Below are 14760 nucleotides of genomic sequence, written 5' to 3'. Positions count from 1 at the left end.
TTATCGCCCACCATGTATATAATGTGTTTCACATAGGGTTAGGGTTAGGGTAAGGGTTAGAGTTCCTAATATAAACTGACTTTTTGATAACATTTCAATTTATTGAATGGGACTGCATTTAATTTTAAAGTACAATTAAATTTAAAATTAATTGAATTTAACTTAATACATGGAGGATGACAGTTGCCTTTTTGACAAGCTGCTGCTGAGGAGAAGGTTTTGTTGCTGCTCATTATAGATGCTGTAAATGTCTCCTCGGGGCGACCCAGTACGGCGTTGGCGCTTGCCTGGAATTTCTGGAGCTGCTCATTGAAGGTGGGCAGGTGGTGTGCCTGTTCCAGCTGGGGGGGCTGCTGCTCCAGGTGGGAGAGCTGGCTGTCGAGATCCGAGTAGCTCTTCACTGCCGGCTCGGGCTTGTTGTTCTCAAAGAGCTGGCGCGCCTTGGCCTTGGTGGTGGTCTCCAGGTCCGACCAGCACTCTCTGATCTCCTCCAGTTTCTGCTGCACAACCGGACGCAGCTCTGGCTTCTCCTGGATCAGCTCCAGACCCTCCTGGATGGAGAAAGTCAAAATGAACAAGCAGTTATTAAAACACATTCCAGCCTGAACAAAAGCGGTTGCATTATTTTACTGGGAGCCGTAACGCGTTGACTTTATAAAACGTTATCGGCGGGAAAGGCCTGCTTTGGCTCACTGATTCCTCCTCACAGTCTTTAATGTCAGGCTTTGCTTTGAGGGAAGGTTCTTATGCTCTGTAGTAATTGTTGCCCCAATTTGTACCACTCTAGAAATCCATGAGCAGCACAACTTGTTCACTGTCACCCATTTTATATGTCAAATCCAACTTACAATCACATTCAATAAATACCATAAATATAATTTTTAAAATACTGGAATTGATCAATTTTTGGCTACCAAACGAAATCAGCCCACTTTCCCAGGATGCAAGAGTTCCTACTGAGAGCAAAAGTATCCACATCCCTTGAAATTTTTCACATTTTGTCAGGTTCCAACCTCAAACTTTAATTTATTTTATTGAGACAACTGGGGAAACCTAACTGGAAGTACAAAAACGCACAAAAAGTGAATTTTGCATAATAGGTGGCTTTTAATTTAGGGGTATCAGAGTGAAGGGTGTTGAAGTCAAATACCACATTTGACTGATTCTTACAAAAATGATTGAAAACCACACATTTACTTCCACTTCTGTGGCTCTGTGGGTAGCGTAGTCTTCTTGTGATTGGAAGGTTGTAGGTTCGATTCCAGCTTCCTCCTGCCACATGTTGATAAGCCCCTGGGCAAGGCACTTAACCCCAAATTGCCCACCGATCTGTGTATTGGTGTGACTCTAGTAAACCGCTTTGAGTGGTCAAAATAATTGCAAAAGCGCTACATAAGTTCAGTTCATTTACTTAGTAATCATGACTTTATGTAATTTGTGGATGTATGAATATTTCTCCACATAAAGCAAAAACCTGTGGATCTTTGTTACAGTATCACAGGATCCTGCCTACCAGGAACGACCTGAGCAAATAACAGATGATGCCAGAAACAGAGTGGGCGCCTAAAATAGCTGGGCATAACAGATCTCCATCCTGAGGCGTGAGGCCCCCCTACATGCTCACAAGCAGGTGTAGAAAAAAAAGCATCATTTGGCCTTGAGCTGACCTAAAAATCATCCATGGTATTTCTAACAAACCCCTGTTATATCCTCCCATTGTTCTTCTCCGCTCCCTTTTCCTCCCTGAAACATCAGGCTCTGTGAATAATGTGATTTGGATGAGATGATGGAAGCTGGTGGAATTGACTTTTGAGGGAAGGAAGCCCTGTGTGAGCTCCAGTGTGCAGTGCAACGTCAAATAAAAGGCGCATTTTCTCTACGTTAAAAGATGGCGGGAGTTACATGCAATGAAATTCGCGCCCCAACTGCCGCTTCGCTCTGTAATCTCTCGCACAGTTGAACCTGAGGTATATCCTATGGCTTTCATAATGCAGTGCTGCATTCCCTCTCTTGGCACAGGCTCTCTAGTTAACTGCTGCTAGCACTCACACTCTCAAACATCCCTCTCTTGCTCCTATCTTTCCTCGGCCTCGCTTTCCCTCCCATAATGCAGAGCCAGCAGAAAGCAAGCGGCTCCCTCTCCTCTCCTTCGCTCTCTCCTCCATCTCTCGGCTTTACGGACACGCGAGGTGAGGCAGAAGGAGAAGGAATCAGAGAGGGGAGGAGGAGAGGAGAGAAAGAGCGAGGGAGGGTGTGGGGAGCAAGCAGACTAGAGGAAGAAGGCGAGCAAAAGGCGAAAGAATCAAAGGTTTATAGAACAGGAATGAGGCTATTGTAGTGCTGCACTCCCGGAGAACAGTGTGATCCAATGGGCATTTGTGAAACGAATCTTCAAGGCCCTTATGGTAAACATAGTGGGATATTTTAAAAGCCAGCACACATAAATCACGGTCTCATGGCAGCAGCGTGCAGCCAAATTCTGCTGGCTTTCTTGCAATGCTGACGCAGCATAGCTGAACAGTAGGTGGGATGAAAGGGCTAATTTTATACAAACAACAATGACTGCCCACCAAATATACCCGTTTGCGCTGTTATCAGCACATCTACAGTGTTTCATTTAGTAATTTTCTCTCTTCCGACGTGTTTAAACATGTCTTCCAAAATCAAATCTGACCAAAATATTCTACCATACGTTTCACTATGCACTTTTTTAATCAATGTTTGATTTTACTGCATTAGTTTTTGAGCTGGGTAGCAATCATCCTAGGAGGAATTCAACCCCAATTCTGCTCAGACTTTGGGATCTTGAAGGTTTCCAATGGACTTTAATTTCAATTTTCCCCAAAATATTACCTACAAATTGTTTTAGCAAGATTAATAAAATAAAAAAACATTTGGCTTAGTTACTTAAACCCAAGTTAAGCAGAGACTGTGACACTGTGGCTTAACTGGAGGTGAATCCTCAACTAATACTGGGTGTGAACCATGTTGATGCAAAATACAAAATGTTTCCTTGATGACTGAGGTGCAGCCCATGTTAATCGAACGCAATTTGTTTATCTAGAGAGCCTGGCCCATTTAGGGAGGTGTGAATACATAAAATGCAAACTCTGCTCCGCCTACAAACCTAGGTATTGGTTCGGTTGAAGTGACCTCTGGAGCGGTATGAATACAAGGGGAGAAGAGACTGCTCCAAAAGCAGGAAATGGACTATCGTGCAGAGCATTCTGGGTAATACAACCAAAACAATCACGTGTGTCTAGAGCTGGTGGCAGAAATGGCTTGTGGTAGTTTGCAAGAGATGAAAACGAAATCTTACAACAGCTAAAATCTGATGCAACTCCATTTTTGTTTCGCATTTTGCGATGAACGAAGTTGCACTCAGTGTCTTCTTAAGAGGTCTTGGTGTCATTTCCTTCTGTTGTTCTTGGTGCAACATGCCCACAGGTGAGGAGGTAAAAAGGTTTTTCAGAGGTAAGGCTTATTTGGCACAGTGAAGTGTAAAAGCAAACTCCAGCAGCTGAAAATGTAACAAACATTGTCAATTTGCTCCCCAATAATTTAACTGAATCTACCAGACTATCAGCTGTGATAACCCCATAAGTTTCCACAATATAACCAATCAAGGCATGTGTCAGAATGTGCTGTACTTGTCAGTGAAAAGCAGCATTTAGAAGACACTTTCAAGTCAACTTCTAGACATGTTTTGCATGCCTTGGTGTTTATTATAGTTAAATGTAATGGAGGGTTGGAGTTACCTCCAATGCTCTGGACCTCGAAGCAAGAGAGTGACAGATGAAAGTTTGCAGTTGGTAGGAAGTGAAATGCCCTAAATCGTAAAGTTGACGTCACACTGCTTCCTGTACTTTACCATGTATGTTGACCTACCTAAAAACCTGGATAAGACAGGACTAAACTTTAAGGAATAAGGTCCTTTCACTGAAACAGCCATGACTGATTGTGATGCAACCCTGTAGCATATTGTGTGCTTATTGGGATTAAGGACAAGACATTACAATCTGCTCCCTCATCAGGATGGATTAAATTACTTTGGCAGTGAAATCAACATCTCTATTTTTTTCTTTTCCGTTCAAAATGACAATCTGGGGATGAAAGTCCAGGGTGCCCAAGTTTAGCCCAAGAAAACGATTATCCACCAACATTTAGATGGATCCCTTCAGGATAACACCTCTGAGTATCCTGCCAATGCAATATATTCCCAGATCAACATGTTTAATACTAGACTATATTGGACAACAAGTTCACATCAGAGGAAGAATACATAGGGTTTTTTTTCCAAGTGTTGCTCTTTTTTCATTGTTTTGTTATGTTTATAGAGATTCCTGTTCTATTTCCTAAAAGACATGCCTTAGTTTAATCAAAAATAAATTAAATATGACACAGGTATAACAAATGTTGGGGCTTGTTTGTGAATAAATTATTTCACTGAGCAAAAACATCTGATATTAAAGCTCAGACTAATGGCTTATTTATTTGTGGTCTACTTAACATTTTCCTTAAGAATAATAATTAAACACTGATTGCAATAGTTTCATTTACATTTCTTAGCCAGGGTGTAACCACCTAAATCTTTTTTTTAAGATACAAAAATAAATTTATGTGGTTGTATTGTGAAGCTTGGAAAATTATTCTGGGTTTAGAAACTTTACACCTGAATGACTGAGAATGACAATAAAGACACAGTTAAATTTTTACATTCACTAGAAATTTAAAATGAAACACTAATTTTGTTCACGTTCTATTTCTGATACATATCCATAAAATTGTTAGGAGCCAGTCTGCTTTGTAGCACTTCTGTAGTGCTTCTGTGCTCATCTGCTGCCTTATTGGTAATTTACATCTCGTCTTTGCTGCTGACCATTTTCAGAAGAAAAATAAAACAAAACAACAAAAAAAATCAAAGCTCATAAAAAATGTCAAAAAATATGTGAAGCACAAACACAAAATGTGAAAATATGTGTATGTAATAGGTTCAAATATGATCTGTGAATCTGAGCTACGGATTTATGCCTTTCCTGGATTAGTAAGTAAGAGTTCATGCAACAGAACTAGCAATAAGTAGGAAGGTGGAAAAAAAATCTTGTTTATTAAAAAGAAATGAAATTATAACACCAAAGCCTTTTGGAGTCACAGGGTGAAGAATGGGGTCCAAACTAAACACCCAAGGAAGAAGCTACGCTCCATTTAGGGACAAACACTGACAGTAAGCAGATGTGTCTTATATCTGAAGCAGGACATGAAAGCTCTGAACTGATTTATGTTAACATGATACGTGAACGCCTTCCAGGAGACACTTTGGTTATGAATCTTAGGATGTTCTAAATCTGAACATAAGTAAAAGTAACATGTAAAAGAAGGAAGGAGGCTGTTTTTTTCTGACTGGAAGAAACATTTTGAAGTAGCTCAGCCACAGTTCCTACTTTTGATTGTGATAGAGAATCTGTGGAAGAAGCTAAAGATTAGGAGGATGGCGTTAACCAAGTGACTTAAAGACACTGCATCAGATACTTCATAATTTGTAGTTAGTCTTACAAGTCAACAACGAACTCTTTTGCCAAGAAAAAACGGTGAGTCATTTTTGTTGTGAGCATCAATCAGATGTCTGCAGTAGTTCAGAGAGACAGTTCAACAGTGAGTTCAACTCAAAACTCTTATGGCGGAAGGTGACCTACCAATAGTTCCAAGGATTGGCAGAAATTTTATAGAAAAGTCATTGCAAAACTCTTAAATACCTCTTAAACTAATCCACAGTTTGTTACATAATAACCATAACCGTAGCATAAATCCATATGTCCTGTGTTAGGCCTCAGGTTTGGTGGAGAACATTAGTGAACAAATCATGAAGTCATGAAAATCATCATGAAAACTAAGGAACACAGCAGACAGCTCAGGGAGGGAGAAGTTACAGAGTTATCTTTAAGAGGTCATCTAAAAATGGACAGAATATGGCAAAGACTGGCAGGAAGAAAGCCATTTTAAAGGAAAACCTTAAAAGGTTCAATGATCGCCACAAGCCATGTGAGACACAGAAAAACATGTGGATGAGGCTGCTCTGATCAAATGACACCAAGGCTTTCCATTTTTCTCCTCCTCTGGGTTTCTATGGTGTCCAGCAAGCCCAAAGCAAGTCTCGAATTTGACTAAAGTATTGCAGGATCTGGATACATATGGCAAAAGAAACCAATGTGGGGAAATATTTGTAATTCCAAACTTTACATCTACATCTACTATGTAAATCCTTCCATTCACCCTTTTTGTTCTTTTGTTTTCCACCAATTCCTTATTTAAAGCCCGACTGCAATGCAACATATCTGCAGTGAATCTCGGTGCTTACACTTCCAGAACTTGAACATGACCACTTGTAGGACTTTTGAAGATGCTGTGTGTGTGATGGAAAACTAAAGCTATCATAAGGCAGTAGTGCTGGCTCACATAAATCTGAATGTATCATTTCCACAGCAAAAGATAGAAGCTGCAAACGATTTAAGACTAGAATGGAAGTTCACCGTCCAGCAGGACCAAGACCATACAGCATAAAGTCATAGTTACAACTGAATGCCCCAACAATGATGTATTAAAATGGCCCAGTCAAAGTCCAGACTTAAATCCATTAAGACTTGATAAATGAATCATAATGAAAGGTGGTTCTACAAAGAACTAACTCAGAGAGGTGAATACAAATGCATGCCACACTTTTCAGATACTCTGGTTTTCCTCCTGTTCTCTTTTTGACCATTTTCTATATGGAGCAAAAATAAAGACCACTAGGTCAGAATTTTTTTAAAAGAAGAACATAAAATCAAGGAATAGAAGACTACGTATTGTATTCTTCAACTCCTTTTTAAGATGTTGAAGTATCTAAAGAAGCTTCTGTAAATGTATTTATTTACTCAGTTTCCAAATTTTGAAGTTTCATGTGTGAGTGTGAGATTTCATAATTACAGTACATACACAGAAGGCACAGAAATGTGGTTTTCAGTAGCACATGAATAATATTGATGCACTTAAAGAGAAATGGGACTTCCTCGTGAAAGTTATATTTTATTCACATGACATTTTATTAGTTAATCTATAGCTAATAAACAGAATTTGCTCAAGCTCCATCTTTGTTTACGTATTAAACAAGGCTGAGCTTGGAGCTCGTGCCGAGGCTTGGCACAAGGTCAACTGTGAGTCTTCTCACTGTAACAGAGAAGCACCCACAGATCTTCCACATGCACGCGTCGGCCCGGAGCTGCGAGGCTGGCTTCATGTGCTGAGTAAGTGCTGCGAGAGAACAGAGGCGCAGGCCGCAACGGGAACGCTCCGAGAGGATGATGAGTTCTCTGAACACAACAGGAAGCGACGTCCTCCTCTTGCCGTCTCTCGGGTAGCGACAGAGACGGATGGCTGAATTAGGTAAGGCTAGCAGGCCCTGAGTGACATGATGGGCTCCGTAGCTATCTGTTTGGACACGACACAGGGAAACTCACGGCAGTCGGCACCGGAGAGACAGTCTATGAGGCAGCCATCTTCTGCACTCAGTGTAAGGCCTCACTTTAGGTTCCTGGTTTATTATTATTTTTTTATTTTGCATCAAAACGTTTCTCCAAATGTGCTAATGAATAAGCAATAAAATTGCATAATTTTTCACTTTGTTTATATCTGCAACTGAAATATGATGAAATAAGACTATCAAAATGGTTATCTGGTGTAACTGCATTGGCAGGATTAACCATAAAAACTAGCCAGTCTCTCTTTATAACATCAGGTAGTTTACTCTCTAGAGATTTAATAACCAGAGGATTTTTCATTGCTCCAATGTTACCTAACTCTGTTAAGTCAGCTAGAGCCTTTTCAATTGCTTGAATAAGATCTATCACTTTCCTTGGCTGGTTTGCTTTCAGGGGTGGAGTCTTCTCAAGCTCTTCAATAATTTCTAAAGCAATGCTTAACTTGTCGCCATACCTATTTTCCATCACTCGGAACATATCTGCGGCAGTATCATAAGCAGACAGATGTAATTCATTACAGATTCTTTCATCCACACTATCCAACAACTGAAACTTTTTCACTTCCACTGAGCCACTTGGTTCTCCCTGCTTCTGCAGGCTTTCCCAGTCTTTTCTCCATCTGTGAAAGTTTCTTTTACAGCCATGAAATTTTGGTAGACAAATGGGTCTAATCTTTACACTGGGTGCAGGTTGAGCTAGTATAGGAAAAGATGTAAGGTCTGATTGAGCAGCATCTGATTTCCTCTCCTCCTCTGCAATCGTTTGTGCTATGGCAAACTGTGATTTTCTTGTTTGAAGTTTATTTTTCATCAATTTCATTTGTTTTACTCTGTCTTCTATATTGTCCCTTTCGTCTACTGGAATCCACATTTCCCAGGTCAAAAAACTTTTAATAGATTCCTGGATCACATTCTCCACGAAGGACAGCTGCACTTCATATGCGTTTTTGTACACAGTTAAAACTTTTATGTCAGAAGCATCATTACATGCCTTCTCAGCCTCTTGAATTGCAGTATAGAGTTCATCCTGACCATATTTTTTCCACAAATTAGACTGAACGATTTGTTTGACTTCTTCTAATTTTAATTCACAGTCAATAATAGTCTTTTCCAAATCAGCTTTTTGCTGTTCATCAAGTTCATCAGCTTCATCTCCCACCTCTGCCAATAGTCCAGCTTTGTAATCATCATTTGAGTCACTTACATGTCTGGCATCAGAAGTTAGCTTTTTAAACTCCTCTCGCAGTTCCATCTCTGTCATGTTGGAAGCTTTTCTGCTCAGGAAGTTTGCTTGCTTGGTGAAGGAAGACTTTGCCATGGTGCGATCCAGCTTTAATTGTTTCACTGACTTTCCAAACATTTCTTCAGCCATTGTGGACTGTATAGATGAAATGACCTGATGTTCCTCCTTGAGTTGATTCGTCAAAGCTCTTTCCTCAGGACTTCTCTTTCATCTGATCTTCACAGTGGTTTTCAACTGTCAAGTTTTTAGTCTCTACAAAACACCTTAGCTTCTGCCCAAACTTGACAAGGCTTGCTCCCATCAAAGACAACCCGGACCAACTCTTCTCAGTGTCATCCTTTTATTTTATTTCTCTTTTCTTTTCTTTAAATCACTGTTCTTTCATGACACCTGAGCAGAGTTGGTCCGGGTTGTCTTTGATGGGAGCAAGCCTTGTCAAGTTTGGGCAGAAGCTAAGGTGTTTTGTAGAGACTAAAAACTTGACATGTAACATAATCAAATGAAATCAAATAGGTAAAAAAAAAAGTACAAAAGTGGAATAACACTAGCTGCGTTTCTATTACAAATGTACACAAATCTCTGTCAATATTTAGCTAATGTCGAAAAAACATAATTTTGCAATTGCGGTGTTTCGTTAAATAAGAAATTAAATGAAAATCACACTTGAATAATCTAGTTTATGAGATAAGCTGTTAAAAATCATGGCATCGATGGATGTATAACAACTACATGAGACATATTCAGAATTACTAGCATTCATCATCTATCAGCCAGCAGTGGAGACGTTGGCATCTTGGCCAGGCATTGGAACAACCCCTTATAATTGGGAGCGGCTATGTATGCTGCGTTTTGGGGAAATTATAATTTACAATTTTACAGAAGACTTATGGATTCAACATGTTTGAATGGCACAGAACTTTCAATGAACTGTGCGACGCTTTGAGAGCCGGCTGCTCATTGTCTGAAAAACATCCTCCAAACCATCATCCTCCTACTACTTCCTGTCATCTTCTTCATCGTTTTCACCGGTAGTAACATCCAGCTGCTGATCACATGATTTGCATGATGTGAATAAAGTGTTCCCATTGCAGTTTTGCGAATTACATCGATTTTCATATGCCTGAAAACCACCTCATCCTAGCGCAAGATATGAGGTTTTTTTTTTTTTTCAAATTAAGAGAATTTATTTTCATAATTTCATTTTGTGCTATTTTATGGCTAATGGAAACACAGTTATTATAAATTATGACAACCTTGATTTTTAAAACACAAGTTTCACAATGTACTGTTTTGAAAGAAATGTCCATCTTGTTGGACATACAAATTATTGGACATCGACAATTTGTAAACACCAATTCCTTTAATTATTTAGCCTTCACTTGGTTCGAAAATGATTTAAATACTGGCTCAAGTTTGCAAAATATGCAGCAGATTCCATAGTTTCATGATTTATTAATGAAACTAATAAAGCTGAACCCAAAAAAGGGAAAATCTACGTGTGGAAAAGCTATGTATGCGCCACAAAGAATTTTAAAGTAGCAGCTAGATGCTGTTAGTAAAATGCAGCTGGTTGTTTGATCATTAGCAGGTGTAACTCCCTCAATAGAGGCAGGAGAATTTGGTACTTTGCTTGACTGGAGGTTACAGGTGGGTGTTAACACAACACCGTCAGCAATGGTCTTAGCAAATGAGTTGTTGCTGTAGTTCAATGTTGAAACACTAATAAGGTCACACCCAAAATACTGAATTCCATCACTGTGAAAAGGATTTTTTTCACAACTGTAAATGAAAATGTTTTCCCCCAGCAGTTGACGTCCTGCAAGATTGACCCCAAGGTTAAACTGTGTAATGCTCAAATAAATTGCATTAAACCGAAAGTATGATTTCAGACTCCACGAGTCAGTTAACATGTAAAATGTTAAGGTCTATGACGGTACAATTAGAAAAAATGAAATATTAAAACTAATTTAAAGGGATGGAAGAAGAAAGAAGCTTCAGTCTAGAAAAGAATATGCTAAAGTTGCTTCTGGTTGAATCACAATATCCATTGTAAGTCTAAAGCAGCAGTGTCACTCAGCCACGGCGGTTAAAACTAAACAGTGTATAGCAGTAACAACACTACAAACCAGCTGTCGAGTGGTGGGTATCAGGATAATATGTGAGTACAAACAGGGGTTTGAGCCCAAACACAGCAACAAACCCACACAATGGCTGAATAAGAAAAGTATCAGGGTTTTGTAATGGCCCAGTTAAGGCACAGACCTGTGCTGGTTCTTAGACATGAATTTTACATTTCGGCTTCAAGATTCGTTTGATAAGTAAGAACAATATGTAATCTCTTAGTGTGTAAATGATGCAGTGTAACTAGCTATTTGGACTTATTGGGCATGGCTAAAGCAGTGCTGAGATAAAGATCTGGTAAATAAATGTAGTTCGTGTTTTCCTAGATAAATCAACAATTTCCAGGCAAAGTAAGATGAGTGTAGTATAACTCCTACCATGTCGATTCAAGTGCAGAAGATCTCAATTTTCCCCAAATGTTCATTAAAATATCACAAAGAGATGATTTTTTCCCCCTTCTTTATTTAAAAAGAGACCAGAGTTGCGGATGCTACGGCAAATGAACTTTTATCAAAAAAAAAAGTACAAATAGTCTGCGTTTGCTTTGTTCAGGTTTGTGTCACCCTGATGGGGATTTTTACCCTATGAAAGACAAAAAATTTGTTTTGTCAAACCAATAAATGAGGAATATGTGCAAAACAGAAAACCAATTGTTCCTGTGTTCCCCTGAACATTTCAAACACCTCCACACTGGTAACAGTTGAAGAGAGATTGTATCCCCTGCTCTGAACTTCAGCTCACAAAACTCTGAACATACAAATGAGTAGGCCTGCCTGTATTCCAAAACTTACTGAGGAACTGAAGACACAAAGCAATTTCAAGTCTTTTTTTGTCCCAAAACTAAGAAGAACACATTACACACATGGACAACCAAAGCTTTTCCTCATTAGATAATAAACTATAGCAGTGTTGACTTCAAGGCTGTGGTTATAATTAGTTTCCCTGGTATCTAATGAATATTTTATCACACAGCTTACTACCACAATGGTGTGCAAAAATCTATAAAGTCTAATAAATGTTTTAATGTATTCAAAGGAAATAAATAATTAAGACACGAAGAAATATCAACAAACATTTATGATATTATAAGGGGTGTAAATACATTGCATGTTGGCCAAAGTCTACAAATGTTTGCTGCGTTTTCAAGGAAGAAAAGGTTTCTGTCTGACATTTTGCGGATACTCGTGTGTTGCTAGGGCTTTGGAAAGCAGAACACCACTTCTTGATTTATCCAGATTGCAGTCATTTTTAAAGATCAGTCAAAGATTGTAGTAAGTCTATTGTTGACTCACTACAATAAGTCTTCAATACATGGGCCCTGATTACCAGCATCGAGTTCTACTAAGGTTTAAAGGGGATGTGATTTAAATCTAACAGTTTCCACCATACTGCTCTCTGGTTGTGCAGGAGTGACTGAAGTTTTCTCCAGCTGTAGGGAGCAAAGAGCAACACAGATTTTGCTGCACACTGACACTAAGCTGGCTGATAGATGGCTTCCAAGATGGACAAATAAAATAAATTTGAAATATTTATGAAAAGAAATCCAGACATTCATGGTGTGAGCAGAGACCACATAGCCAGCAAATATCAACTTGTTAAGATTGAAGTTTCTCTACAAAGAGCAGAACGGCAAAAAATATTCAGCTGAATAAGTGACTGAAACAACCACCTAGCAGGTGTTGAGTCTATACTTTTGTACCATTATAGCTCCAATGACCAGTATGACCAGTATGTGCTTTTATTTCAGCTGCAGCTGGAAGATTGATGTCTTGTTCTGCTTAAAATCTGTGCTGGTCCTGAGCTGAAGATGTCATACCATGTTCAGAAACTCTGATATATTTCTAAACAACAAGCTCAACTTGTAATCTAAGGAAACTAAAATGATGACAACAGATCTCATTCGAGGCCCATGTGGGCTTCAATTCACTGGGGCTGGACAGCATGGAGGGTATCCTGCATAGATGGGTTGTAGCAAAGCATGATGGCAATGCAGGACCAAAAACCAAACAAGAGAGAGCAATAAATGCTTCACACCGACTTATACCAGACTCTGTAGCACACGTTGTGTTTCTGCTGTAAGGTTAGAGCTTTCTCATTTCAATTCTCTCCAGCCTGCAAGTCCAAGTCTGATTAATGCAAAAAGGCCTAAAAGAGGCACAAAGATCCGACTAAACGTGAAAGCAAAAATGACACCACTGTTCTTTCTATGTAACCTTGAGAGTGTAACAGGACGTTCCTGAGCATGGTGAAGATAGAACAGCCGAGTGATGACACCTCACTCAGCTTCACCTTTTCACTTCCAACTTTCACCACACCCACCGCGTACTCGTGTGTTCCCCTTTAGCGTGTGGCGCCTTTCTGCTCTCCCCCCCCCTGGTCACCTCCACTCACCTGTTCTATCTTGGCCAGCCATTCCTTATTGCGGGCCAGCTCTGCCATAAAGGCCTGGTGCTTCAGCCACTTCCTGTGTAGCTTTTGAGCCTCATCCCGGGCCGTGTCTCGGGCCATAAGCATCTTCTCTTCCACCTGCTGTCCCAAACGCTCAGCTAGGGGAGACAAAAATAGCCACCATCAGGAGTCCAACGTTCCAGTCAGCCCTTCTTCCCCCTTCCCACAGGACGTCCTGCCTGGCTCCTCTACGCAAGAGCCACCCGCTCTGCTCTGTAGGGGCCTAGCTACCTGTGCTGTCACCACCCACACCAACCCCCCACCAGACACCCCTTTCTGGAAAAAAAGAAGAAAAAAAAAAGAAAAATCAAGACGAGCACCTCAGCAGTGGTACCAATGGAAGTACTCAAGCCCTTCCTTAGGGTTGCCCCTGGGTCCTCATGCCCTACCCCTTCATGGATCTTGCGGTCCTGATGCTGCAGTGCCTGCTAGCCAGTCTCTGAGAAGGCAAAAACAACCAGCAGGGGAAAAAAAAAAAAGGGAAATGCACCAGCGACAACACTGGTACAGAATGCCACACACACATCCAAGATTCCTCGTACGCTTCGGTGCTATTTTCAAGCTCCGGAAGTCAGTTACAATCCAGCCAGCAGCCAGGGTGCAGATGTAGCATAGCCACAGAAGAAATCCTTCAGCTGGGGGTAAAAAAAAAAAACCCTGACCATCCACCACTTGCCAGTCCCGGTCAATCTGTAGTCCTGTTTAATGATGCTGTAGAGAGGAGGAGGAGGAAGAGTTGGAGTAGGAGGAGCAGGGTGAGCGGGATGCAGAGGCAGTGCAGAAAAGACAGGATAGCATAAGCCATCCGCTCTTGAAATGCATTATCCTCACCTCTGCTAAGGTGCACAAGCAGGCTGGTCTGAGGCAGCAAACTATTTTCCCTCCTGCGATCTGCTTCCTTCATTCCCTGAATGGCTGAGCCGCAGATGCTGCATGCTGCTGCAGTACTTGCTACTCAGCTACGCTCCTGTGTGCGTGTGTTTGGGTATGCTAGCCTATGTGTGCGTGCGTGCGGGCGTGTGTGTGTGTGTGTTCAATCACAATCAGCACTGCAGTGCCGGAGCAGAGTGAAAAGGAGGGGAGAGAGGGGGAGGCAGAGAGAGGAGAGGGGGACGGGGAGACTGGGCGAGGAAATGGAGAAAAGGGTAGTACCAAAGTAGGAAAAAAGAAGGGGAGAGCAAGTCAGAAGAGGGAAAACATGGAAGAGCTACAAGGAGATGGAGGGTGGGACGGTGAGGGTTAGTGAAACAGAGAGAGGAAGAGAGAGCCTGCGTCATCCCTTACTGTCACTGGGGACATTTCTCTGCACTAGAAATGACTGCACTCGGAGCTGGATGAGAATTGGGAAAGAAAGAGGGGGAGGTGTCGCTTCTGAAACAGCTGAATGAAAGGGAAGGAGCGCAAGTGCGTCCGTGGTCCAAGATGTAGCTGGCTG

General features: G+C 40.8%; 1 protein-coding gene across 2 annotated transcripts in view; it reads right to left on the bottom strand.

Annotated features, from left to right (window-relative positions):
* Window positions 1–14528, bottom strand: part of LOC102220909 (spectrin beta chain, non-erythrocytic 4-like) — a 32462-nt gene extending 17934 nt beyond the window's left edge. The window contains exons 1-4 of one of the 2 annotated variants that reach the window (XM_023342669.1): window positions 14157–14246; window positions 13646–14036; window positions 13269–13423; window positions 288–551 (exon numbers count right to left, since the gene is read on the bottom strand). In XM_023342669.1, the coding sequence (XP_023198437.1) occupies window positions 288–551; window positions 13269–13391 (387 nt within the window). In that variant the 5' untranslated portion in view covers window positions 13392–13423; window positions 13646–14036; window positions 14157–14246. Of the gene's footprint in view, window positions 1–287; window positions 552–13268; window positions 13424–13645; window positions 14037–14156 lie in introns of both variants that reach the window. The other variant, XM_023342668.1, reaches the window with a different exon arrangement.
* Window positions 14529–14760: the final 232 nt, after the last annotated feature.

The sequence above is a fragment of the Xiphophorus maculatus genome, chromosome 11 (genome assembly GCF_002775205.1).
Source record: "Xiphophorus maculatus strain JP 163 A chromosome 11, X_maculatus-5.0-male, whole genome shotgun sequence".
NCBI lineage: Eukaryota > Metazoa > Chordata > Actinopteri > Cyprinodontiformes > Poeciliidae > Xiphophorus > Xiphophorus maculatus.
This window is presented reverse-complemented; position numbering and strand designations above follow the sequence as displayed.